The sequence below is a fragment of the Canis lupus genome, chromosome 38, assembly GCF_011100685.1.
Source record: "Canis lupus familiaris isolate Mischka breed German Shepherd chromosome 38, alternate assembly UU_Cfam_GSD_1.0, whole genome shotgun sequence".
Classification (NCBI taxonomy): Eukaryota; Metazoa; Chordata; class Mammalia; order Carnivora; family Canidae; genus Canis; species Canis lupus.
In genome coordinates, this window is record NC_049259.1 from 23,711,793 (window position 1) to 23,738,084 (window position 26,292).

The following is a 26,292-nucleotide window of genomic DNA, read 5'->3' on the forward strand; positions in this document are numbered from 1 at the left end:
GGGGAGGGGAGGGGGCAGTGGGCCGGTGGGCGAGGCCGCGCTGCTGGAGCGGTGCTCCCTGGAGGATGCTCTGCGGGGCGCAGGGAAGGTGTGGAGGGGCCTGGTCTCCGCGCTGCAGGATACCTGAGGTGGGGTTTTCATCCCACACCTGGACGGAGCGCCAGCGCCGTGAGCTCCTGAAGGCTCGCCTCAGGGTGGGGGGCCTGGCCATTGTGGCGAATTGTTCTTTACGCGTGGGACACGAGGGTCGGACGTTTAACAACTGCGCTGTCGCCCTAACCATATTCCGAGCCCCGGGCTGGTCTCTTTCTTATGTTTTTAAACGCAAGAGACGCACCGCAGTCCGCGGCCCTACAGGGTTGACATTTGGGTGCATCAGGCGGAGGAGCCATTGGGCCTCCTGAATCAATATGAAGACAGCGGGGATGCTGGTGGCCGTGGGCGCGGGCGCGGGCGCGGGCGGCCTTGGCTGAGCACCTTCCCCCTTCGGGTCCTCCTGGTGCGCTGGGGCATCGCCTTGTAACGCCCTGTGCATCGGGGCCCTCGGCCTTCCCAGGTCAGGAGCCGGGCCCAAGGTCTCACGGCCGGAGGGGCGGGGCGGGGCGGGGCGGGGCTTAGGCCCCCGCGGGGGTGCCAGAGCCTGGGTGGGGGCTTGCGCAGCATCGCCAGGCCGGAGGCCGCGGGAGGGGGGGGAAGGGGACGGGAGAGGGGGGAGGGAGGGAAGGGGACGGGAGAGGGGGACGGAGGGAAGGGGACGGGAGAGGGGGAGGAGGGAAGGGGACGGAGAGGGGTAGGGGGAGAGGGGGACGGCAGAGAGGGAGGGGGCGAGGGGGAGGGAGGGAGGGAGGGGACGGGAGAGGGGGAGGGGGACGGGGGTGACCACGCAGCAGCCGCAGGGGCGCGCTGGCGAGTAGGGGCGCTGGACCCCGGGCACACGGGTGGGGCGCAGGGCTGGCGGGGGGCGGGCGGTGCTCTGGGGCGGCGGGACGCGGGGAGGAGGCGCAGCCCGGCCGCCTGAGCCATTATCTGGGACCCTTCCCTGGACGGGTTTGCTGGGTCTGGGCGGTGCCTTCCCGGAGGCCCGCCTGGCTCCCCCTCCCCCTCCCCCTCCCAGGGCTCCCGTCGCCGAAGCGCCCTGCCGACTCTTCCCCTTGGGCCCAACTGCAAGCCCGCGAGCTCCCACGGCGCCCAGGCCCAGCCTCCCCTCACCCGCAGGCCGGCCCTGCCCACCCCCCCCTCCCCGCCCTGCGCTGTCGGATGCACCTGCACTGCGAGGCCGCCTGCGTGGGCACCTGCAGACCTGACCCTCGGCCCCTGCACCCCCTTCCCGGCAGTGACCCCATCCCGCACCCACTCTCCGGGGCCACACACCGGCCAGGACTTCTCCGCTCCCCTTCGTCCTTGCACGGGTAGAGGGTAGGCACGCATGTGTGGGGGGGTGGCCCACGTCTTTTACATGATTCCCGTGTAGCAGGTCATCTCCGCATTCCGAGGTCACACCTGCAGCCTGTCGCTGCCGGGAAGCCACAGTCATGGGGCCCAGGCCTGCCGGTGCCTCCTTTCTGCTGAGGCTGGATCTGGAAGTGGCCAGGTGAGAAGCAGGCTCCACGTGGGGCATCTGGCTGCGATGCACCTGCTCCTAGAGGCCTCTCTGGCTCACGGGGTGGGGGGGCCCGGGGCAACTGCAGGGTCAACTCCCTGCTCCGGAGGTGGCTTCGGGCAGGTGTTGACATCCCTCTGCCGCGGCAAGGCAGCACACCTGCTCACTGAGCCTCGCTCCTGCTGTGGAGCATCCCTGTGCGTGGGGCGGGGAGAGGACAGCCACTGGCTCCGGGGTTTCCTTCCCCGAGTTTGGGCTGCACTCTCCCAAGGCGAGCCCCTGACCAGAGACGTTGATAGTTTCTAATAACACTGCTGTGAGCATGTCCACCAAGTCATCGCATCGTACACCTTTTGAAAAAATCACATTGTGCAAAAGAAAAAAAAATTAAAGATTTTATTGACTTACTCATGAGAGACACAGGCAGAGGGAGAAGCAGGCTCCATGCAGGGCACCCAATGTGGGACTCGATCCCGGGACCCCAGGATCACGCCCTGGGCCCAAGGTGGTGCTAAACCTCTGGGCCACCCGGGCTGCCCACCCTGCCTTCCCTCTTAAGTCTCAGATCCGTGTCACCGCCTCCCACAGGGGTAGAACCACTATGTGTTGCAAAGTCTGGCTCCTACCCGCCGCCGTCCCGCACGTGCGTGGTACGCTCATAGCTGACTTTGAACGTCTGTCCTTTGCGAGGCTCTATGACACGGTTTGACTTCCCTGCGTGGACTCCTCTCGTTCTAACCATGTCCTTCAGTTCAGATCGATAGCGTCCCCCCCATTTTATAGTTGAGGACGTAGACACGGGGAGGAGGGGTGTCATTTTGCACATGTCCTACGTAACTACGAACGGCCCAATGAGGGTTTGCACCCACGTGTGTCTGGCTGTTAGCAGCAGGTCAACGCAGCCGGACATCCTTGGGGGGGGGTCCGGAAATCCCGGGGGTGCGAGCAGAGTGGGCGCTGCTCCCTCGCAGCAGGTGCCACGCAGGGAAGCACTGGGTGGCCTTCCTTTTTTTCCAGGGTGCATCGCAGACAGACACCTTCTAAGGCGCCACCGATTTCCTCCCCCTGCCTGGCCTTTCTCAGTATGAAAACAATCTGTTATTTCTCTCCTGGATTCAAAAAGCCAGTGAGCCCACGGAAGACCTCCCCGCGCCCGCATCTCCCTCCTGCTTGCAGCGCGTTCCCTGGCTCCTTTGCCACCAGCGTGTCGGCCTTGCTGGCATTGTCCCGTGTCTCTGCAGCGCTCCATCACGTCTGCCCGCCTCAGGGGCACCAGGGGAGTCATGTTGCCTGGTCCATCAGAAACACGTGCCCCAGGTGAGAACTCTCCTGTATCCCCTGAAGAACTCTCTTAACACCTCTGTGCCAGGTTTTCATCGTCCCCCCACAAGACTCCCTCTTACCGTCCTAGGGGCTGGTCAACCTTTGCCCTGCACGCTCTGAACACCTGCACGGTGTTTGCTCACTTTACAGACAGACTGATTATCTTTTCCCTTATCAATAGACGCTTTTCCATATGTTCCAAATTTGAGACTTTTATTAGTTACACACATTGCAGACATTGTCTCTGTTTGGGACTTGTATTTTTACTTTGTGTACTGTGTATGTGTGTATGTGTGTTTCTTCCCACAAAGAGATTCAGAACTTGCATGCAGTTATATGCGACCAAGTTTCTCCCTCTGGCTTGTCCTTTTGGGCCTCGTTCGAGAAGCGCTGCCCCGTCTCACTGAGAGACTGTCCTGTGACTTCCTCGGCAGTATGCTCTTCCTGCGTAGGTGCTCAATCCACCTACATACATATTTTTTTTTTTTGTAAAGATTTTATTTATTTATTCATGAAACACACAGGGAGGGAGAGGAGAGGCAGAGACACAGACAGAGGGAGAAGCAGGCTCCATGCAGGGAGCCCGATGTGGGACTTGATCCCAGGACCCCCGGGGTCATGACCTGAGCTGAAGGCAGCGCTAAACCTCTGAGCCACCGGGCTGCCCTAGATACATGTTTTGTATGGCGTGAGGTAAGGCTTCCGTGTTATGTGTCCCCACGTAGATTGCCATTTGTCCCTCCACTCCTAAGAGCTGCCCATCCCCTCCAGGCGATGCGTAACGCCACTTCATTATAGACCATTTTCATGAACACGTGATTCTGTTCCCACATTCTCTGGTTACTGGTCGATTTTTCTCTGCGCCACTATCACATCACTTTAATCGTCACATATTCGCAGTAAGTGTTGATATCTAGGAGGATGGTCCTTCCTAACAGATCTCTTAAACTTGTGCACTATTTTTGTCCTTTGTCTTTTTTTTTTTTTTAAGATTTTTATTTATTTGTTAGAGACAGAGAGCAACAGAGAGCATGAGTAAGGAGGAGAGGGAGAAGCAGGCTCCCACTGAGCAGGGAGCCCGAGGTGGAGCTCGATATCACCTGGGATCATGACCTGAGCTGAAGGCAGACGCTCAACTGACTGAGCCACCCAGGGGCCCCTTGTCCTTCCTCTTTATCCTGATCTTGGGCTCACCCTGATGAGCGCTACCGAAAGCCCTTTGAGGCTCTGCGTGGAGTTTATAGGTTAATTCGATAAGTGGCCATTTTCATGTTATTGAATCTTTATTGATTAAAAATATCATCGATATCCTTATTTATTTAGCTCTTCTTATAAATCATTCAACAAAGCTTTAAAATTTTCTCTTTAAAGACCTTACACATCTTTTGTGAGATGCTCTCGAGTACCTCATAGTTTGTTACTGGAAATTGTACTTTTTTATTCAAGATTTTTTTTTTCTATTGGAGTCTTCCTGAAATAAAAAAAAGCGCAATTTTTGTATGTTTATCTTATCTAGGAATATTGCTGAGTTGTTATTGTTGATATTTTGTATATCATTTTGGATATCTCACATAGATAGCAAAATTATAATGTGGGTATTGGCAACAGGACAGAAAAATCAATGGCATGAAATAAAGAATCCAGAAATGGACCCACTTATACACGGATAACTGATTTTTCACAAGAATGTAAGACTGAATGAGTAGAATCTGGTTTTATTTTTTTATTTCTTAAATTAAAAAAAATTAAAGATTTTATTTATTTATCATGAGAGACACAGAGAGAAAGAGAGGCAGAGACACAGGCAAAGGGAGAAGCAGGCTCCCCATGGGGAGCCTGACGTGGGACTCGATCCCGGGACCCCGGGGTCACGCCCTGGGCTGAAGGCAGATGCCCACCCACGGAGCCCCCCTGGGCTTCCCTAGAATTTGTTTTTAAAATACCTGTAGAAGGTATGCTATTTCCTGAGAATTGCAGAGGCATTGTGCAACCTCCGGAGACTCCCTTTCTTGGACATGGATCCAGGACGTCACCACAAGTTCTTAACCATTAATGCAAGCGTGCAGTGTTCCCTCCACCGCAGGCCTGAGGTCCCATGAAGAGAGGATCTCACTGGGCACTGCAGTCTGTTTCCCGTCCACGTACCCTGGCCCCTAGGCTGCCGTGGTCCCACCTCCCCTACCCACGGATCCTTCCCTTCCGACTCAGGGTTCCCTCCCACCACTGATGACAGTTTCCATTTCCCACCATTTCATATCACTCAGTAAAGCACTGAATCTGAAAAAGTACCCGCAGGTGCTTTTCATTCCTGATTTTGTTCCCTGACAGCATCTGGCTTTACATCAGCATGAGCATCAGAGCCAGCAACGGAGCCTCTGCCCAAGGACCCCTCGCAACGCGAGTCTCCAGGTGCAGCAATCTAGGGTTGTACCTACGCCTTCAATAGCAAGAATCTCCACGGCTCTTGTATACTACTTGGGTGTGTGCACCGTGAACACCACCGCTTCCCACGCATGACTCTACAGTGGGTGACGGTGACTGTGAGTAGCAACCTAAGCCTACGGAGCTACCCAGGGAGACGGCTACAGCACCCGACCCGCCAGCAGAACTCACGGCGTGGTCTTTTCCTGGGCCGGGAGGTTAGACCGTGCGGTTCTTGGGCTTGGCCCCAAGAGGGCACTAACTACACGTGATTGCTCCCAGAACAGCGTGGCCAAGGCCTCTCGGATTCTGAGCCAGGAACTGAATCTGGGCAGACGTAGGCTGACAACCTAGAGAGAGGTCTTTCGGTTTTTCTCTCAAATCTAGAATCCATCCTTCTCCCTGTCTGGGAGAGCCCCCAGTTTCCCTCCGGCAACCTTTTTACCATTTTGCTATGGTGACAAGAGTCCTAGGATCTTATTATCCCAACTAGGTAAGCGTGATCCAGTCTGGGACCACGGAGGACGCAGGACTGGCTGTAGCTGTGTGGCGCATTCAGGAAGCCGGCTGCAGTTCTATTCTGTGACCCCACCACGGCTTCCTAGGTCACCCTTAGGCCTCCTCTGGAGGGGAACGTTTACCTGTGCTGCCCTGAACTACTCTGGCAGGAAACCGGGTTTTGTTCTGTTGCCCGTCGCCCTCCATCCTTTGTGGAATGTTCTCTCTGCCCGACCGCTGCCCGTCCACACTCCCCACGACCTCACCCCAGGGAAGGTAGAGGAGACCTGGGCAGACCGTGAATGGGCACAGAGCCGATGATCCGTGCTCGGGCCTGACTAGCACAGGAAGAGAGACAAAGAAGAGGAGGACCCTGAAAGCCGAGAGGAGACGTGATCAGGGCCTGAGAGAGCTCCGCACGATTAAAGCAGAAGGTTGAAAATGAAACTGGGATGATACGTAGAAATGTGCACCTGCTTGTTAAGGAAAGTGAGATCCTCGGGACCGCCGATGCCTCCTTGGTACCGCTGGGTGTGGGGTACGGTGGCGGCCGTGCTGGGGGTCATGGTGCGGTGACTCCCCCTGTCTCTGGAGCCCGTGTCTCTCCCGTGCCACCAGCGTGGAAGGGACACGTGATCCACACGCCTCCTGACACACCTGCTTCGTGGGACTAACTTACCTGTGGCACTAGTCCCCCTCCTGCCCAGGGCAGGGATCTCTCATGCTCCCCCGGCACAGAGCCTACCACTTTCTACTCTCTGAGACGGAGTGACAGAGAACCCTGTGCCCCATAAGACAGCTCACTCTACACTCAGACAGCCCTACTAATTAAATCATCCCTCTTTCAGTAAATTCACAGATTGTCTTGTTCCTTTTAGCCCCAAACCACTCATTTCTATCAGAAACAACATCCAATAACTCTTCGCCTTCTGCTGCCTGAGAGTATCTCAAATAACTGACCGTGACCATCTTGGTATTTTGAAAATCACGACTGGAATTTGGCTTTTCGTGATGAGATCTAACTTGGCCATCGACCTGGGGCACCGTAGCCAGATTATACAGCTGCGTTACATGGTCTTGGTGAGGAGCCAGCATGTCATCCACCCTTCCATCTATGAGTCCTTTCAGTAAATACGCATTGAGCTCCTACGAGGCAACAGGAAGGTTCTGGTGATAAAACAGGGAGTGGAAAACAAATCCAAGTTTTGGAGAGTGTACGCTCTAATGAGTGAGGTCTAATTATTTTTCTGATGAATGAAAATTAATGAATTGATAAGGTGACATATGGCTTATAAATGAAGAAGATGGTCCTTCAAGACCAGATGTCAAGGGAACCTAACAAAAGCCAGGAGTGAGGGGTCGTGGTATCAGATGAGGCCTCTCATGGCAGGTGACCATTGGGTTCAACTCTGAGAAATGAATAGGAGTGGATGGTGCTTCCGTCGGAGGGAACACCATGTGACAAAGCCTTGTTGCAGAAGTCGTTGGCTTATTTAAGGACTAGAGAGAAAACCAGTGTGAGTGGAATGCAGACAATCAGCAGAGGGTGGTTGAGATGCCCTTTGAGAGACACACATGGTGCGGCTGGGTGGAGCATTATTAGAATTGTCTTTGTTTTAAGAGAATCAGAAGTGATCAAAAGGATTTAAGCAGGGGAATGAAACTAGATTTTCGTTTTGAAGTGATGCCTCTAGATATTGTTGGGGGAAAATGTGATGGGCCAGTTTGACGCTGGAAACCACTCTAAGTCAGGAAGAGCTAGTAGTAGCTTTGATTAGGTCATAAAATGGAAATGGAGGAAAATACACAGACTTGGTCATAAAATGGAAATGGAAGGAAATACACTGAGCTGAAAGAGATTTGAGAAGAAGAACCAGGATTCATGACAGATTGGAAGTGAAAGGCTAGTGAACAAGCACCGTCAGGGAGGATGCTTTGGTTTCATTCAAATAATTACATTTGCCACGATGAATGTACGTATGCTACATGGGCTACAGACAGTCAGTTCTTTTCTGTAAAAGTTTTCGTAAGAGCTAAAAGGTAAATTCACTCCAAAAAAATAATTACAGTATCAAAATATTATTGGCATGGTCATTTCCCAGAAGTGAATGGTGCTTTATTTGTGTCTGATGCAGATCAGTGTCCCAATGCACATTATCAGAGATGTTGGTGAAACCCCAAAGATCAAGGAGCTTCAAGCTCAGCCCCTTGGAACAATTGTGAATGGGCTGTTTGCAGTCCTGAAGGTATGTTTAAATATATGGTTTTATATTGCTTACTAAGACTAGCTTATTCTCCACTAGGAGCTTGAAGAGGACTCAGGAATTATTCATTTCAAAGTCTCTCTATATAGAATAAAACCAAATGTAATAACCTCCTCCTCAAAACTAAAGAGCTGCAGAGTGAATATACTAAAACCAAAATACTTTAAAAGTGTCTTTATTCTCAAGAAACTGTCACAATCCTGGTTCAACTGCCTTTCATCCTTGTAGCTTCTGAAAGAGGGATTACTTCATACACAAACAGGGTCTGCCCTCTTGGCAATTTTTGCACCTTATACATAGGATCTGTATTCTAGGTGACTAATCCAGCCATCCTTGCACCTACCAGACTCCAGGGCAATTGAGTCAGGATGAGCTCCCTTCCTCCTCCTTCCTTGTCTCCCCTTCATACTGGTGCATGCCGCTGCCTCCAATCGGTCCTCTTCCTCATGCCCCAACCTTGTTTGCACTGGCTCCTGTCCCTATAGAGAAGTGAGAGTGCAGACAGGAGACAGTGGCATGTGCCCTTGTTAAGCAGGAATATATATCTCAGGCCAGACACAACTTAAGGAGAGACGTTTAAGAGTTAAAAAAATGTACTAGAAGGAACAGAAGGAGATAATTTTATGAGAAGAAAAGAAATTACATTTTACGAGGATGGAGTCACTGCAAGCAGAGGACGGGTAACTAATCAACTACTTCTTAGACTACATGTATTTTTTTCCATGCAAGTTATTAAGCCCCAAATTAAAATAAAAAGGGTCCATTCAGATCAAATTGGTCTAAACAGCATTTAATCGAATAGCTGATACATACACCCTCTGCAACTAGACTGCGAGCTTCCTGAGAATAGCAAGTATAGGCTACTGCAGCCACTGCCAGATTAGCAAAAACAAATCCAAAGTCACAACATATTGTCACAATAAAGGTCTGTTTCTCATCCACTGCAGCCTTGTGTCAGGTTTAGTTTGGGGTGAGGATTGTGCTCTATTGTGGACATTCAGGGAGATTATCATCCAATAAATACTCATCGAATAAAATGGTTAATAGAAAAATGTTTATTATATATAGTTATACAAATCAAATGATGTAAGTTATAAGTAACCAAATTCACAGAACAAACATAACATGAAAACACTGTCAACCTCACGGATAATCTGACCCAATTAAGTAAGGAGTAAGATGACTCTGCTCCTATTTAGAATGTAGAAAATTAGGAAGAGTGCTGCTCCCACCACAAAATTAAGCCAGATAATCTACAAAAGTACAACCTTTTCTAAACCCATTAGAGAGCTGAGGCTGCCTAGCAAGCATCTAATGAAGAATCTAAGGAAAGAGAGATACCTCCAAGGAGAGAGAAGGTGCAAGCACTCACTCACATGGGAGCAGATGATAGACACTAAGTTCCCCATAAGATGGAAAAATTCAGCTAAAAGTTTTAATGGGTTGCTCAAGGGGGACTTTGAACTAGCATAAAAGTATAGAACCACTGAGAGTCTCAACCATAAGGAGAATTTACACCCTCTTGTAGGTCCTTCTCTGTGGGTCTCACTGGATGATATGAGAAAGATCGGGGTTGGGGAGACTAACCCAATGGGGAACATGAAGCCACGCCTGGATCCTCCCTTATAGAACACTAATCCTCTAAAGGAAGAGAGGCAAATTGTGCCATCATTAGGACATGGATAAAGACTATCACAACAGAGAGGAGAAAAAATTGATCTACTCCTGAGGAAAGGGCAGGAATAGGTCCTGGGAGCAGGATACAAAGGGTTCTCTTACATCTGAGGGAAGGGCAGGATCAGGAATGAAAGTGTCACCTATAACACTTAGGATACGATGCCTACCAAAGACCAATGCTGAGCCGGGGCAATATGGAATTCCCCCATCACTCCTCCCACAGCCTGCTGCTGGTTGCCAGGCTAAGCAAGCACCAAATAATAAGTCACCACAGTTGATTGCTAGGCATGTAAAAAAAATAATAATAGCTTCTTAGGTTCAGGTGTGAAGGGAAGGACGAAAGCTAATGGTAGTACTAGAAGAAGTTTAAACACATGGTGCCCTGACAACAAATAGCACCAGTCAATCTCAAAGCCAGCTCAACTCCTGACCAGATTAATTCAACCACTATGGTAAAGTCCTAGCAAAAGATAACCCATGCTCATTTCCAGGTATTAATACTGTCTACCTCAGTCTCTACCATCATGGATAGCTTTTGGCAAAATTTGTGAGGCACACAAAGAAGTAGAAGAAAAATAGTCTGTGCACAAATCAATCTTGGTGCACCTGGGTGGCTCAATTGGTTAAGCCTCTGATTTTGGCTAGGTCATGATTTCAGGGTCCTGGGATCGAGTCCCATGTAGGGTTTCCTGCTCAGTGGGGAGTCTGTTTCTCCCCCTCCCTCTGCCCTTCCCTGTGCTCCTACTCTCTCTGTCTCTAAATAAATAAAATCTAAAATAAATAAATAAATAAATAAATAAATAAATAAATAAATAAATAAAAAATCTTTAAAAAGAAAAGGATACAAATCAACCAAAAGAAACAGAGTCAGGATTCAGATGTTGAAATGATCTGATTGGGTATTTAAAATAGCTGGAAAACATGTATCATTAAATGGACAATTTCAGTAGAAAAATGGAAACTAAGGAAAAGAATTAAATGGAATTACTAGAAGTGAAAAAACACAGTTATAGGGTTAAGGGAATTCTACAACAGAATCATCAGTAGACTTAGCAAAGGAAAGAGTCAATATCCTAGAGAGAGATAAAAAAAAATCACTCACTTGGAAACATTAAAAAGAAAAAAAATCAAAAGAAAGGAAAGATTAGAGTATCTAAGAGATGTGGGACAATGTCAAGCAGTTTAAAATACCAATAATTGGAGATAAATATATGCCTCAATCTCTCTCTCTGTTCTCAGAGAGAGAGACTGAGGCATAAGAAATATGTGAAAAGAGATGAAGGCAAATAATTTCTTAAAATGAATCAAAGATAAATCACCAGAGACTGGAGAACCTCAGGGAACACCAGGCTGAATAAATATAATGATGAAATATTAGTAATGAATCACACACACACACTTAGGTTTACCATATTCAAACTGCTAAAAGACAAAGCAAAAATCCTGAAGGCAGCCAGGGCATGGGGTGGGGGTGGGGGGGAGGTAGCGAGGAGTCGCACAGACGCAGGTGTAGGAATGACGGCAGACTTCTCACCAGAAACTATGGAAGCCAGAAGATCCTGTACTGACATCTTTGCTGTTCTGGAGGAAAAACTATCAAAGCAGAATTCTCAACCAGTAAAAATATTCAAACAGGAGGCAAAATAGACATTTTCAGACCCCTAAAACTGAGGTAATGTATTCAGGGTGGGACTGAATTAAAGGAAATGTTAAATATTTTAGGCAAGGGAGTTTACTTATTAAAATATTTATTTATTTTTTGAGAGATAGCAGGGGGTAGAAGGGCAGAGGAAAAGAGAGAGAGAGTGAAAGTCTCAAGCAGACTCTGTGCTGAGTGTGGAGCTCGTCATGGGGCTTGATCCCAAAACCACGAGATCACAACCTGAGCTGAAACCAAGAGTCGGATACTCAACCGACTGTACTACCCAGGTGTCCCTAGGCAAAAGAATTTAAAAACATGTGAAAATTTAAACCTATACAAAGAAAAGTACATTCAAGGTATTATAAAGTCTATTTTTCTTTTTTTTAAGATTTTATTTATTTATTCATGAGAGACACAGAGAGAGAGAGAACTAGGGACACAGGCAGAGGGAGAAGCAGACTCCATGCAGGGAGCCCGATGTGGGACTCGATTCCTGGTCTCTAGGATCACACCTGGGCTGAAGGCGGCACTAAACCGCTTGGCCACTCAGGCTGCCCTATTTTTTCTTATTTTTAAGCACTCTAAAAGGTAACATATTCAAAAAGAGGAGTTGGCAAAATATGTCTGTAAAGGGCCAACATATATTTTCCACTATGTTCCCTACAGTCTCTGTTATAGCTGCTGACCTCTATTCCAGCTCAAAAGTATTCTTGGACAATTCATGAATGAATGAGCATGCTTATGTTCCCATAATACTATATTATGGATGTTGAAAATTGAATATTTTTATAATTTTCATGCATCATACAATATTCTTTTGGTTCCCCACCTCCAACATCAAAAACATGTAAAGACCATTCTTTGCTTGTGGACTGTACAAAAACAGGTGGCATCTAGACAGATACAGTCAACAGGCTGGACTAAGCCTGTGGGCCATCGTTTGTCAATTCCTTGTCTGAAGCAAATATACTAGCAAACTGTTATGTGTTTATACAATAAGCAAAAATAAAATATTTGGCAACAATAACACAAAACACAAGAGGGAGGAATTAGAAGTATGCTCCTGGAAGGTCCTTACACAACATGCCAGGTAGCATGATGGTATTGGAATACTTCTGATTGAAGACATGTGTTGTAAGCTCTAAGGCAAGGACTAAGAAATATTTTTAAAAGAGAACTAATAAGACAGCCTGTCATATTGGAGAAAAGATAGGCATATAGACTCAATGGAAATGACAATTCAGAAAGAGGCCCACACACATAGAATCTGTTGATTGTCTACAAAAGTACAACCAGAATTCAAGGGAGAAAGGACCTTTTTTCAACAAATAGTACCAGAACAATGGAATATTCATATTTTAAAAAAAAATGAACCTGGCCCATACCTTGCTCTCTACATAAAAATTAACCCAAATGGATCATTGACTCAAATGCAGAACCTAAAACTATAAAGCTAGAAGAAAGCACAAGTGAAAATATATGATGTTGGTTTAAACAAAGATTTCCTGGATATAACACCAAAAGCACCCAGGATACATTTTTTTGATAATTTAACTTTATCAACATAAGATTCTCTTGGAAAGATACCTTTAAGGCATAGAAATGTATATCATAATTTGAGACTTAATATTTGATAGCCGCATAGCTGCTAACGATTCTATTCCCAAAATTTGTAAATAACTCTTAAAACTCTTTAAGAACTCCTTAAGAACAAACAACTGAATTTTTTTTTTAAATTTATTTATTCATGAGGGACACAGAGAGAAAGAGGCAGAGACACAGGCAGAGAGAGAAACAGGCTCCATGCAGGGAGCCTGACGTGGGACTCGATCCTGGAACTCCAGGATCATGCCCTGAGCCAAAGGCAGGCACTAAACCGCTGAGCCACCCAGGATCCCCAAACAACTGACTTTTTATAAAGAAAGAAAAAAAGATACACAGGTGGCAAATGAGCACATAGCAAGCTGCTCAAAATAATTCCTCTTTAGGGAAATTCACATTAAAACTGCTGCGAGATGTCATCATACACCAACTGGATGGGCTGAAATTGAAAAAGACTGGCCACGCCAAGTGCCGATGAGGTTGTGAAGGAGCCAGAACCCTAGGGAACGGTGGGTTCCAGATGACACAACCATGCAGGAAAGAGTTCCGCAGGCTTTTGTAAAAGTTAACACGTACGTACAAGTCTGAGCCCATGGAGGATGTAGAGCCAATGAAACGTTCACACCCTGCTTATGGGAACAAACAATGTTACAGTTTGGAAATTTCTTGTAAATTTAAACATACACTTATATAAACCAGCATCTTGCTCCAAGGTTTCCCAGGTGAAATGATAACCTGAGTCCACACAAACATCTGCATGTGGATGTTTATAGAAATTTTATGTGTAATTAGGCAAAAATGTACACAAGTCAATCATTCCTCACCTGGGGAATGGATAAGAAAACTTTGGTAGACTCACACTATTGAATTGCATACAACAAAAAAAGAATAAACTGCAGATACACAAGTACATGGATGAATCATAAATGCATCATACTATGTGAAAGAAGCCAGACTCAGAATTCCATATACACTTTTATTTTATTTTATTTTATTTTATTTTATTTTATTTTATTTTAGAGAGAGAGAAAGAGAGAGAGAGAGAGAGAGTGCTCACAGGCAGCAGGGCGGGTGCAGAGGGAGCGGGAGGGAAAGCATCCTAAGCAGGCTCCATGCCCAGCAGGGATGCATCTCTTGATGCTGAGATCATGACCTGAGCTGAAAACAAGAGTCCGACGTTTCACTGACTGAGCCACTCGGGCGCCCCATATATACATTTTTCACTCCACTTTGTGAAATTCTGGGGAAGGCGAAAGTATAAAATAAATAAGTCATGGAAATGAAAAGTACAGCATAGGGAGGATAGTGGATAATATAATCATGTTGTATGATGACAGAGGTGGACTACACTTATGATGGGTATTGAATGATGTTCAGAATTGCTAGCAATATGTTGTACGCCTACAACGAATATAACATTATATGTTGATTATACTTTAATAATAAATTTAACTTTTTTTTTTTTTTAAAGAAGCTATGTCCGTGGTTGTCAGGAGCCTGGAACTGGGGGGAAGAGTCGATAATAAAGTAGCATGAAGGAAATCTTGGCTACAGTAGGACTGTTCTAGATCTTGATTTTGTGGTAAACAACTGCATGCACTTGTAAAAACTCAGAGAACTTTGAGTGCCTGGGTAGCTCAGTAGGTTAAACATCTGACTCTTGATTTTAGCTCAGGTCATGATCTCAGGATCATGGGATTGAGCCCTGCATAGGGCTTCTCACTCAGTGTGGAGTGGGCTTCGCATTCTTTCTCTCTCCCTTTACCCCTCCCCCTGCTCGTGCACACTCTATAAATAAATAAATAAATAAATAAATAAATAAATAAATAAATAAATAAAATCTTTAAAAAACCCTCAAAGAACTTTGCACTAATAACAGTGAATTTTACTGTATGCACATTATACCTTAATTTAAAAAGTGAAAAGAAAATATGTACCACACAGGAAGATAAAATTGTGGATGTTTCTAATACTCTTTTGATTGTGTTTTTTTATTTCTCTGGAATAAGCACCCATTGCTTTTATAATAAATAAGATGAAATTATTTTTTAAAAGATTCACAAAGACCGGATCAAGGATTTTACTATTATTGTTATTGTTATTATTATTCTAATAATCTCTATGTACAACGTGGGGCTTGAACTCACAGTCCTTGAGATAAAAAAGTTACATGCTCTACCAACTAAGCCAGCCAGGCTCCCACGGATCAAAGATTTTAAAACAATACGTATTTCTTATCCATTAAATTAATAATATGCAGTTTATGAATGTGATAATGATATCACATTAAGAATAATGTTCTCAGAGTATTAATTGGGACATCAATTGGGCAATATTATTAACAAATATATTCATATTCTATTTTTAGAATATAAGCTCTATTTTAGCTCTATTTTTAGAAATGAAAAAAAATGAGGCATTCAGTTTGGAGGTGCATTACAAAAACTCCATTTATACTTATTTAACATGGAAATATGTTGGCTTATGGGCGTCACATAAATATTGCTTTAAATTAAGAAGGATTCAAAATAATTGAAGTAACCAACAATGAGTTAAATGAGTCATGATGAATCCGTTATCGAATATGACCACAATTTGTGATAATGTTCTGACACATAAAGATTTATAACAGATAATAAATGCAAGTTACAAACAGCAGTGTAACAGCTTTCTTTACTAATTTTTACAGGGTAGCTAATTGCTAAGCACTTTATATAGGTGCCTTGTTTAATGGCCACCACAGATACAACTATTATGTTTTCACCATTATTAACTCTATTTTTACAAATAAAAAATGAAGCATTCCATTTGGATGTGCATCTTCTAATCAGAGCAATGCCGTGATACTTTTGAGATCCTTGGAGATATTTCACTGCCACTTGTGTACCTTAAAACCACTTGGTACAACTATAGGAATAAGGTGTTTGTGCTGGCAGATATACATCTCTGAGTTGTGAACTTCTCTTGGATCCCACTTCAAATCTAGAAGAAGTTCCTAGCTTCTCACCTGGTTCGTGCTGGGGTCAAGGAGGAGCTCCAAAGGGTGCAAAGTGCAAAAATAGAAGATAGACCAGGTCCATGGTGTTGGGGATAAAGCTATTTAGGTGAAAACAAAATCAAAGACCCAAATAAATTCTTTTGGGTTGAGGGTCATTTCTTGTTCATCTCCCTTAGAGACACAAGGTGCTTGGAAGTAACAAGTTCAAGAGGGGAATCGGCATGACGGTAAGGAAAGTCAAGATGGGGACTGGGCAGGTCACTGGAAGCTCATTCTTTAACTCTTAGTCACCATTGTCTATATGCTATAGAACAGTCAATTACAGAAAGTTCCTATAAAGTGACAAGAATATGAAGTAATAAGAGTCAGAACACGATGACTATGAGCATGTAGCTCAGAATACAAACATCATTCTGTGTGAAGCCATCTTAATCCTGAGGGTCCATAAATCAAGTTTGAGCTGGAGGAAGATTAGGTGGTCAGTGACATCTTTTCATCATCTCAGCATGAAATCTGTTCCCGAACCAGCGGAGTGATGTTACAATCTTAACAACTTCCCTCAATCTCTCCAAACTTCACTTTTTTCATTGCAGGTGATGAAACTGCTTTCCACCTTCGTGCAGCACGAGAACCAGCAAATAGGGTTGCACAGCTACTGAGCTATCGCTGTTTGAGTAAAGGAATGGAGCCAGTGACTCCACGGCACGAGAGCTGCAATCCCGTGCAACACAGAAGCGTCTTCCTGCAAATCCCCAAAAGGCGCCTCGTTCTGCAGCCCGCTGGCCATGACACCCCCTCAGGGACACCAATTCTGAATACATACCCATTGTTTTGAGCAAAAGCAATCCTTCTCTTGCACACAGGCCTTGGCAACAGAAGCACAGAGGATTTCCGTGTTGACCTGTGCCCTCAGCTGGGTTTCTCGGAGCCTATTCTTGACTCCAGGCTCACCTTGTCAGGGTCACCCCCAAAGTCTAAGTGCAAATATTGCTTTGGAGCCTGTGTGCCCGACCCTGATCTGCAGCCCACAAATGATTCTCTTTTAAGCAACACACCAATGAATTAGACTCCCGTTATAGCACTCTTTTAGGAAAAAATGTTTATTATTTTTTTCCAAATTATGAAAACGATACATGCAAAATATGGTATTAGGATGGCACAGCAAAGTATAAAAAAGAAAATAAAAACTACCCATGACCACTCTATTCCTTAGAATTGATAGATGGTATATCTATCGCTGAATTTCTCTCATGTATATATATATATTTTTTTTTCCCTCTGAACTTAGATTTTATCTCCATAGAGATCATTGTTGATGCCATCCATTGTTGATGTTCTTAGAAGGACATCATGGTGAGGTTTCCATATGTGAATCAGGATCGAGTGGTTGTTTCTTGTTCTTCCTGGACTTGATGACCTTGAAGAAGAGAGAGATAAAGACAGGACAGTTGAGACGCAGCTGATTCTACCTTTCTCTCTGCACTGACTCTATCTCCCTGCCACTGGCTGCATCCCCTTTGCTCTTCCTTCCTGTGAGGCTGTCACTCTCATCCATCTGCTTCAATGAATTCCCATCCTTTGAGTCACCCCCCTTCCCACCTTGGTTGAGACCCTGAAATGAGGTAATCACTCGCATACAGCAGGAGTACCTGTGGACAGGGCGGGAGAAGGAGCAGATGTACTCAATGGCAAGAGCTGAGGGGAAGGTTCTCACTGGGAAAACACGTTGGGAGGAGGGTCTGAGCCTGCGAGGGAAAGGCTGGAAGGTTTGAGGGCCTCAGAAGTGGAGAGACTTCAGAGTGTGGGCACTGCCATGCGTCTGGATGCGTCAACCTTTGTGTTGATCTGTGTCATTCTAGCCTTTGATAGTCTTCCCACAATCCTGCATGGATGTGTGTGACAAAGAGCATGGACTTCGTCCTGTACGACCAGCCCCTTCCGCTGTGTAGACCAGTCTGTATATAACACTAAAATAAAAACTGGTCCCTTTGTGTTTTGAGATATTCAGTGGCACCGTGGATCCTTTAGGTCTGGCATGAACTCTGTTTAACAGCCTCTGGGATAGATGACATTCCCCGCCTATTATAGATGAAGAACCTGAGGTTCCTGGTGTTTAAGTTCACCACCAGTTAGAAAATCACAGAGCCAGGATTTGAAACAAGCCTGCCTTAATGAAGCTCAAATTTACTAAATAATCTCCCTACTCTGACACATTCAATCAACTCTGTAATATTTAGCTAGATATTATATACTTTGAAGGCCTCAATAAGATTACACATCCCCTTCTCTGATAAAGGAAAGAATGACAGGAAAGGACAGTCAGTCTAGTTTTCTTAAAGTCTTCTTTGTTGGAAGAATGATATTCCCCAGAAGTTCCCACCTTCATGAAACTGTGAATTACAGATCTCAGCTTCTTCACATTGTCACTTAGTTCAAAGCAGGTAAGTCTGAGTTTATCGCCTTCCTCACAGTCGACTTCGGTCAGGCGTCCATACACCCAGACCTCCATCTTCCCTGTATTGTCTTGTATCTCATACGAAATGATCTGTTCATTTAACACGTTTTTCTGCAAAAGAAAGTCAGAACCATTCTCCTGAGAACTGGATCAGGTTTCCACATCTATTAGAAACACAGGGTGTGAGTGTAAACTGTTGTCTCTGACAGGTTAACATGATCTAGAGGTCCAGAATGAGGGGCAGCAAATAGGTTAAAGTATTTTGTTCAGGGGATTCTCCTTAATGGGTCTGGCGATTGTCATTAATTCTCATTAAGTAGAGAATTATTTCAGTCTATAATTTTCCTTTTTTTTTTCTATTCTCTATTCACTCTCAATCTGCCTGAATCCTTAATCTAGATTATCCAGTCACATTGCTCTAGGTATCCTCTCACTCACTCTACTCACTAATTCTGCATATGCACCTGTGTGCATAGCCACTTACACAGGGGGCACAGGAAACAACAGGGGTCGAAGGAAAGAGCCACCCTAGAAGACATGTTAAATGGAGTATGGAACAAAACTCGTCATGGAAAGTAGGGTTGGCTCAGCCTAGTATCTCCATGATGTGCTGGGACAGAAATATCTACACCAGTTCTAAGAATTCACCAAAATTCTACATTTCATTGCCCATATTAATAAATTGAGTATTTTTAACTTTTGTTTTGTTTTGAGAGAGAGAAAGAGAGAGAATATGTGTGGGGCAACAGATGGAGGAGAGAGAATCTTAAGCAGGCTTCACACCCAGCATGGAGCCCAATGTGGGGCTCAATCTCACAACCCTGAGATCATGACTTGAGCCAAAATCAAGAATTGGAGACTTAACTGAACAAACCAACCCAGACACCCCATAAATTGCATATGAAACAACCTGATTTCTCTAGTCTTTTCAATATCCATATTTCCTGTTAGATAATGCTAATGTTGATGCCCAACAATATTTCGATGAATGAGTGTGAAGAGAGGAGCACTTTGGGATTCAGAGGATCAGAATCTTAGCTAAGTGTTAGAAACAGCTGCATTTTAGGGCAGAATCTATTGATTTCTCACTCTGGTCGTCACCGCTAGCATCCAAGTTTGGGAGGACAGTTTTTTATTTACAGTTAAGCTGTCACCGAAATGGATGGGACAGAGCTCAAACAAAATCATGAAGATATGGACACAAATAGAAAGAGTCTGCACTGCTCTGGACCAGGGTGCCTGTGAATAGATGATTAAATCTGACAAATGCCAAGGATTCTGAGAAACTCTTTCTGCAGAACTTGCATGGCAGAATATGAAGAGCTCTCCTGTCCCATACCCTGAGGTGGGACGCTTCTACCCAACTACCCTGGTCACTGGTACCTCGAGTTCCTGTGTTTCAGAAGTGAACCAAACTTTACTTGGCAAGTTCAGACTTCACATTCTGGGGTTGCAGAAGAAATAGTACAACACAATGGTGTGGGCTTACCTTGTGCACCTCATATATCCCATTCACAAACGTTCCTGGCTTTTGCAAGTAAAGATCACGGATTTTTGGAGTTGCATTTGCCTTTTGGATCAGTCCGCTTGAGACCTCCATCTTTTGGTCAGCGCTGACTTCAGACACAGAAGAGGCATCGTACACCTCCAGAAACCCATTGCGACCAACATAATCTGATATGGTGATGATGTTCTTTGAGACGAACTTTTCCTTCAGGTTGACCTGGAAAACCTTCACTTGGAAGAATTGGCTCTCAGTAGCTACAGTGGCATGGAACATCTTTTTCCCCGGCTCCATGGTATCATATACAAATGGCTCTGTTGCTTTCAGCACCATCACTTTCTTGGGACCCTTCTGGACACCCTCCTCTCTGGCAGCTTCTCTAGGTATAGCCTTCAATCTTGGTTTCTACTTGGAAGTACACACCAAAAAGAAGCATGTTAAGAAAGAGAATAAACCGTCACTTTCTAGTGTGAGCTTTTAGGCTCAATGTTGAGCCTCCAGAAATACCTGATGGGATGGATTTGGGAAAAAAGTGAGCTAGGTAGAAATGGCTGGCCTGGTATAATGTAGCCCGTGAAAGACATAGAGGAGAGTTTGACATAATTCTATTTCTCCATTGTTTTAAGAGTTTGGGAAGAATATGTTTTCTTTAAAAGTGATCAACCCAAGATAAAAAGTATTTCTCCTAGGAGAGTCCTGTTGAGCAAGGAAGTGGGCAACAGCCATGTTGTCATGAAGGGATTCCCAGTGGAAATGAGGATGAATATATCATCTTAATTTACCAATCAATTCATTTTAGTGAGCAAACTAAGATATAAACAGGGAAGAAAATAATTCCCCCTCACAGCACTGACAGTGGGAACGGCTCCAATCAGTAACCACTGCTTTCATCTGGAACCAATCCCAGTAGATGTCACTATTGAAAGACGGAAACCACGAGCTCTTTTCAAGAAGTGCTGTGCTAAAAAGAGATTAAATAAGCACTGGAGAATCTCATGAACTTCCCTAATTCGGAAAGGTCCTGGCTCGGGGCTCTTGAAGAGTAGCAGAATGAGCCATCTGAAGGTATGCTCCCTTGGTATAAAATTATTTTGAGCTTATTATTTTGAAAAAAACAGCAAATATAGGAAACACTCTACAAAGAGAACAGAAATTGCTCTTGTGTAAGGAACATGCATTTGTAACAGTGTCTCTCTCTCTACCGGGAAGAGAAGGGGACCCTAAATCACAACAGAATCTCATGATGAAGGATGGCCTGCCTGAAATCTGCATAAGAAACACCGTTGTTTATTCTGTTTTTCCTGGTAATCTTCATAAGTGGCCTCCACACCTTCCTTTCTCTTGTCTTCGGCTGAAGATGGTATTTCAGCTGTTGGTTCAAGCCACCGCAGGGAGTTACTAAGTTTTCCCTGGTTTCTCCCAGGTGTACATGAGGTAGACATGTTATAACAGACTTCTGCTTGTTTTTCTTTTGTTAATATGTCTCTTATTACAGGGGACTCAGCCAGGTATTTAGAAGGGTAAAGAAGGAGAATAATTTCCTCCTCTTCCACACTTCTCTGTTGGAATAATGGTAGGACCCTTAGGGAAAGCATGCCGGCAGAGAACTCGCCAAGAATCAGGGGTCTGACATCTCGTCTCCCCAGGGGCCTGAACCATGTTGGAGTTTCAGGAGAGCATTTGGAATTGGAGGAAAGTATTGATCTGCAAAAGAAAGTATGAAGGTGAGGGCAAAGGTGGGCTCTGGGAGTGCCAGGGCTGAGTATGAGGCCACAGCTGGCTGTCTCACAGCTAGCAACGCTTCTTGTGATCTCACCTAGAAAATTATTATGGATCTACTCTGAGGCTCATAGAAGCATATTTGATGGGCATATTTTTCTTATGCTCATTCCAGGCTTGAGGAATACTGGAAATAATCTAAAGCCAAAATATACAGAATTATTTTTCTAATTTATGGAATAACTGAGTATTTTTTCTTATACATTAAAACAAGAATTTAATTCTACATTGGTTGACTTAAATAGCACTTTAAAGCATATGAAGTGAAAATAAAAACCTCAAACTGGATTATAGAAAAATATATGTCAGGTGACAAAATTATATTCTTTGTGCATACATAATAAAGGGTAAAAATCCGAAAGACACTTTCAAAATGTGATGTTTGATGTAAAAGAGATCAGATAGCAAAAAATTTACTTATTTTTGTCTGTGTATCTCCATTTCCTAAATTTTCTAAGGTAATATTATTTAGGTAATAAAAAACGAGAGAGGAAGAACTGGTGATAGTGCTTTGGTAGGCTCTGTATTTCCATGCCCTCTTCCACTGCAAGTGATCTCTGTTGCTGTATATTGAGGGATACACAAAAATAAAATCAAACAAAAAAATGACCAATCATATTCCATGTGGAATAAGGATGATCAGCTGTCCACTGGCTCATAGGTGATTTTAATGCAGAGGGGGACATAATAAGAGTTGGAATTTGAATTCAGGTAGGCTTTTAAAATACACACTTTGTAAATAAGCAAGTAATTTAAATAAAGAAATAATTGTATGTATTTGCGGGTTGCCCTTCCAGGGTTCTGTTGGTCCTTGCCATGACCTCACAGGGAAGGGAAATACTGGAAACAGGAACCTTGTACCTTGATTAAGAAACTGCTGGATGGGGGTGTTGGCAGGAATGCAGGGAGGGCTTGCATTTGTGCCTGTGCTGGTTGCTGAAGGTATTAGGGACTGACTCTGTTCCTGGGATGGCTACATCCTTACGGTGTAATCAGTTTTGGTGGTTATGTCAACCCTTCCCTGTAGAAAAATAGATTTTGTGTGTTTGTGTTTTGTGTGTGTGTGTAGTCGTTTTTGAAATTAGATGAAATACAATACACTTTCATTTCATTTCTACTTTGTAAAACAGGACCTTAACTCTACCAATTAGATCCTATTGCAAGGGGAATAGGAGTGAATACACAGACATCCTACCCTTACCTTCCTCTCATCTCAGCCGGGATCAATTACCTCACTCTGCAAACCTGAAAAGCTCAGGTGACTGAAATTTCATTGGTCTGAGATAGAATACGGTGGTGGCTCTACATTTCCTGCAGAACTGGTCCAAATCCCTCGATGAGGCCTAACCCTTGGAGCTATCTTTCTGCAGTAAGGGTAGCATGTCTCACACGAGGTTGGCCACACTTATGGGCACTGATGAACTCAGCCTTTCTCATCCAGTTCATCAGTTTCCAACACCCGATCTTCAGCACATAGGAGACCCAGCCCTCCAAGCATTGGGAGCTCTAACCCTGACCCTGACGGAGAGGTTCTCTCAATGCATGATTCCTCAGCCATGGGTTCTGCTATCTTTACAGCAAGTCAGGCAATTTGAAACTTTCAGCATTCTGAGCTCTATTCACCGTATTGAATAGTCCACCCAAACCATGACCACTGGCCGAACGTTTCCTCAGTAAGACTGGGGAATTTTGCTGTAATCATGGGCCTTTATTGCCTTTCATCGTTTAATGACAGCTATTAAATAGTCATCCCATTAGTTAATTAGTCACAGTTTCCACCACTTCTGGCATTCAGTAATTTAATTTTTAAAGTATCAGATGTTGATAGGCATATGACAGAGCTGCTTCTGTAGGGCAGCTTCTTGGTGACAACAGTCTCTGGCCACCTTGGGCACCTGGCTTACAGAAACAACCCCAAACCTAACGCTGTCTGCCTAAATGTAAAAAAATGAATTGAAGACATTTTAACATCTGCATTTCAAGTCTAGATTCAACATATGACAACAAAATGTTCAAACCTTAGATTTCAAAGCCTGGATTTGAACTAAGCGCTAAGTAAATGCCCAGTGCACAGAAATGTCTTCATCATTGTTTTCCTATGTTTTTTCAAAAGTTTGTACTCTGCTCCGATAAGCAGTATTTCAGGCTTTATGATGACCCTGTTGGAAGCTCTGTTATCGGCTCGCCTTATAAAAGAAGTCTCTCCATTCAGGTTGTCCACATATACTTAGCAATCTCATTGACAGGACGATCTTGAGCTATTACCTTTTAAAACTCAGTTTTCATAAATGGGCATCACAAGAAGAGGACAAGGATGATGAAAATATAGTCTTGGTTTGGATCAATTTTGAAAGCATAAGCAGGCCATTTTCTCTTGAGTATATCCTTCACCTCCTACCTTGTCTATGAATCGTGCCCTTCTGTGCTGCTTGCTTCATGGACACATAACAGCAGAAATCAAAGGTGATAGTGATGTTTCTGGATTTGAATCCAAAAAAAGCAAACAGAACACACGCCCTAGAGAAAATTGTTGGGAGACCCCATGATGCATCAGTGCAAGGCTTTCCTGCTCACCTAATGAACCACTGACTGTTTGGTCAGACACTTTTTTGTAGGCTTCCCGTGCAGGTGGATGGACCCCGGAGGAGAAATGAGTGGCTGAGGGAGCAGATGAGCCTCCCTGGGGTGGTTGTGCTTCAAGAAGTATGCAGGGCAGCAGAAGGATTCTCATGGGATTAGCAATGACCCTGTCACCTGTATAGGCCGAGGGGGACTTAGAAAGTATCCCTGCCAAGCCAGTCTGCAAGGCAGAAGTAGAGTTGGCTTGAGATGGGCACCTATGTCCTTGTCATGGCAGAGAGACAGGGGCTGAAGTTCCAATGACCAGATAAGGTCACAGCTATGGCCACTAGTCTCAAGATAGACACAGGTATGGGCAGCTAGTCCTGTACACCAAATAACCATGAGAGACTCGAGGGGAGAAAATAGAGTCCTCACACTAACAACAACAATAAACACAAAATTCATTGAGAAAAACTGTATGTAGGAAGACCGGCCTCGGCTGGTCACAGTGGGTAGTTTGGGGTTTGAGTGAGAATAATGATTTAAATGTTGATCCCTTCTAGCCTTCAGGCTGTCTTACAATTCTTCCCTGTCCATTCTCCTCAGATGCTCAGATGTAGGCTTTGTAGCCCAGAGTGGGTAACCACAGGGGTCTCGCAGGGCAGAAGCAAGGGCTGGGTGGGAGGGCAGTCGGTGCACACAGGTGTCCTCTCACTTTCCCACCGCTGTCTGGCTTCCCATGGAAAACAATATCCATAACCTAAGCTTATTGTCTAAAGAGGAAGAAAGACATTGATTTTTTTTTTCTCACTTGTGATAAAAGGTGATACAGAGGAAAATAAAGGGAACCGTGAAAGTGAACAAAGGGAAGATCTGACCTACTCTGAAAGGCAATGTCGGTGAGGATCACCAAGGAATACATTCAGTCTGGCACGACATAGTGGAAAACACTTCAGCCTAAATAAGATGAGAAGACTTCTTATCAAAGGAAGTATTAAAATACCTCATCTGCTTAGGAGCAGATACTGACAAAACACCTGATGTGGCTCGGAGCAAGGTGCTGACAATACGCAGGATGTGGCTCGGAGCACAGGAGCTGACAGTACACAGGATGTGGCTCGGAGCACAGGTGCAGACAGTACACCTGATGTGGCTCGGAGCACAGGTGCTGACAGTACACAGGATGTGGCTCGGAGCACAGGAGCTGACAGTACACAGGATGTGGCTCGGAGCACAGGAGCTGACAGTACACAGGATGTGGCTCGGAGCACAGGAGCTGACAGTACACAGGATGTGGCTCAGAGCACAGGTGCAGACAGTACACCTGATGTGGCTCGGAGCACAGGTGCTGACAGTACACAGGATGTGGCTCAGAGCACAGGTGCTGACAGTACACCTGATGTGGCTCGGAGCACAGGAGCTGACAGTACACCTGATGTGGCTCGGAGCACAGGAGCTGACAGTACACCTGATGTGGCTCGGAGCACAGGAGCTGACAGTACACCTGATGTGGCTCGGAGCACAGGAGCTGACAGTACACCTGATGTGGCTCGGAGCACAGAGGCTGACAGTACACCTGATGTGGCTCGGAGCACAGAGGCTGACAATACCGGAGATGCTGCTTGGAGCACATGTGCGGACAATACACCAACGTAAATAAGCAGAATGGAGTGGAACCGAAATGGGCCGTAGTAGCTGAACCCGCTTGTCACCCATCACTTCCCGTCTGGCTACGTCCCCACATGCTCTAATCGTGGACAAGGCAAGGTAACCGTCCCCTGGAGGTCAGAGGTCACCTCCGGCATGCACACCCCCTAATAGAAAACGACTGAGACTCCAGGAGGCTCTCTAGATGCCTGCTTGGTGAGTAAGTGACTTAATCAGAGAAGAGTTAGAGACGGTCGCCGGCAGGATTACAAGCTTTTTCAGGATTTTGATGAACCCTGTGATTTCCGTGGAGGGCGGCG

General features: G+C 45.1%; 2 protein-coding genes across 15 annotated transcripts in view; one reads left to right on the top strand and one right to left on the bottom strand.

The window, feature by feature from the left end:
• Positions 1–26,291, top strand: LOC111094466. 9 transcript variants are annotated; one of them, XR_005385849.1, is made up of 6 exons: positions 26–556; positions 1,472–1,591; positions 2,618–2,917; positions 5,252–6,922; positions 7,978–8,088; positions 16,619–19,178. XR_005385849.1 is itself a non-coding variant. In XM_038586400.1 (5 exons), the coding sequence occupies exons 1-5, from the start codon at positions 66–68 to the stop codon at positions 16,682–16,684; spliced, it is 564 nt and encodes a 187-aa protein (XP_038442328.1). In that variant the 5' UTR covers positions 16–65; the 3' UTR covers positions 16,685–19,171. The 9 variants fall into 9 exon arrangements, 1 of the variants encoding a protein (XP_038442328.1); XR_005385847.1 differs by having other exon boundaries at positions 1–128; positions 1,475–1,591; positions 5,252–8,088; XM_038586400.1 differs by lacking the exon at positions 5,252–6,922 and having other exon boundaries at positions 16–128; positions 2,714–2,917; positions 16,619–19,171.
• LOC488622 (myeloid cell nuclear differentiation antigen) overlaps positions 17,099–26,292 on the bottom strand; it is a 39,921-nt gene continuing 30,727 nt past the window's right edge. For 5 of the 6 annotated variants that reach the window (XM_038586396.1, XM_038586395.1, XM_038586394.1 and 2 more), the window contains 3 exons: positions 19,970–20,389; positions 18,406–18,591; positions 17,099–17,442 (listed from right to left, as the gene is read on the bottom strand). In XM_038586396.1, the coding sequence (XP_038442324.1) occupies positions 17,374–17,442; positions 18,406–18,591; positions 19,970–20,389 (675 nt within the window). In that variant the 3' untranslated portion in view covers positions 17,099–17,373. The remainder of the gene's footprint in view (positions 17,443–18,405; positions 18,592–19,969; positions 20,390–26,292) is intronic. The other variant, XM_038586398.1, reaches the window with a different exon arrangement.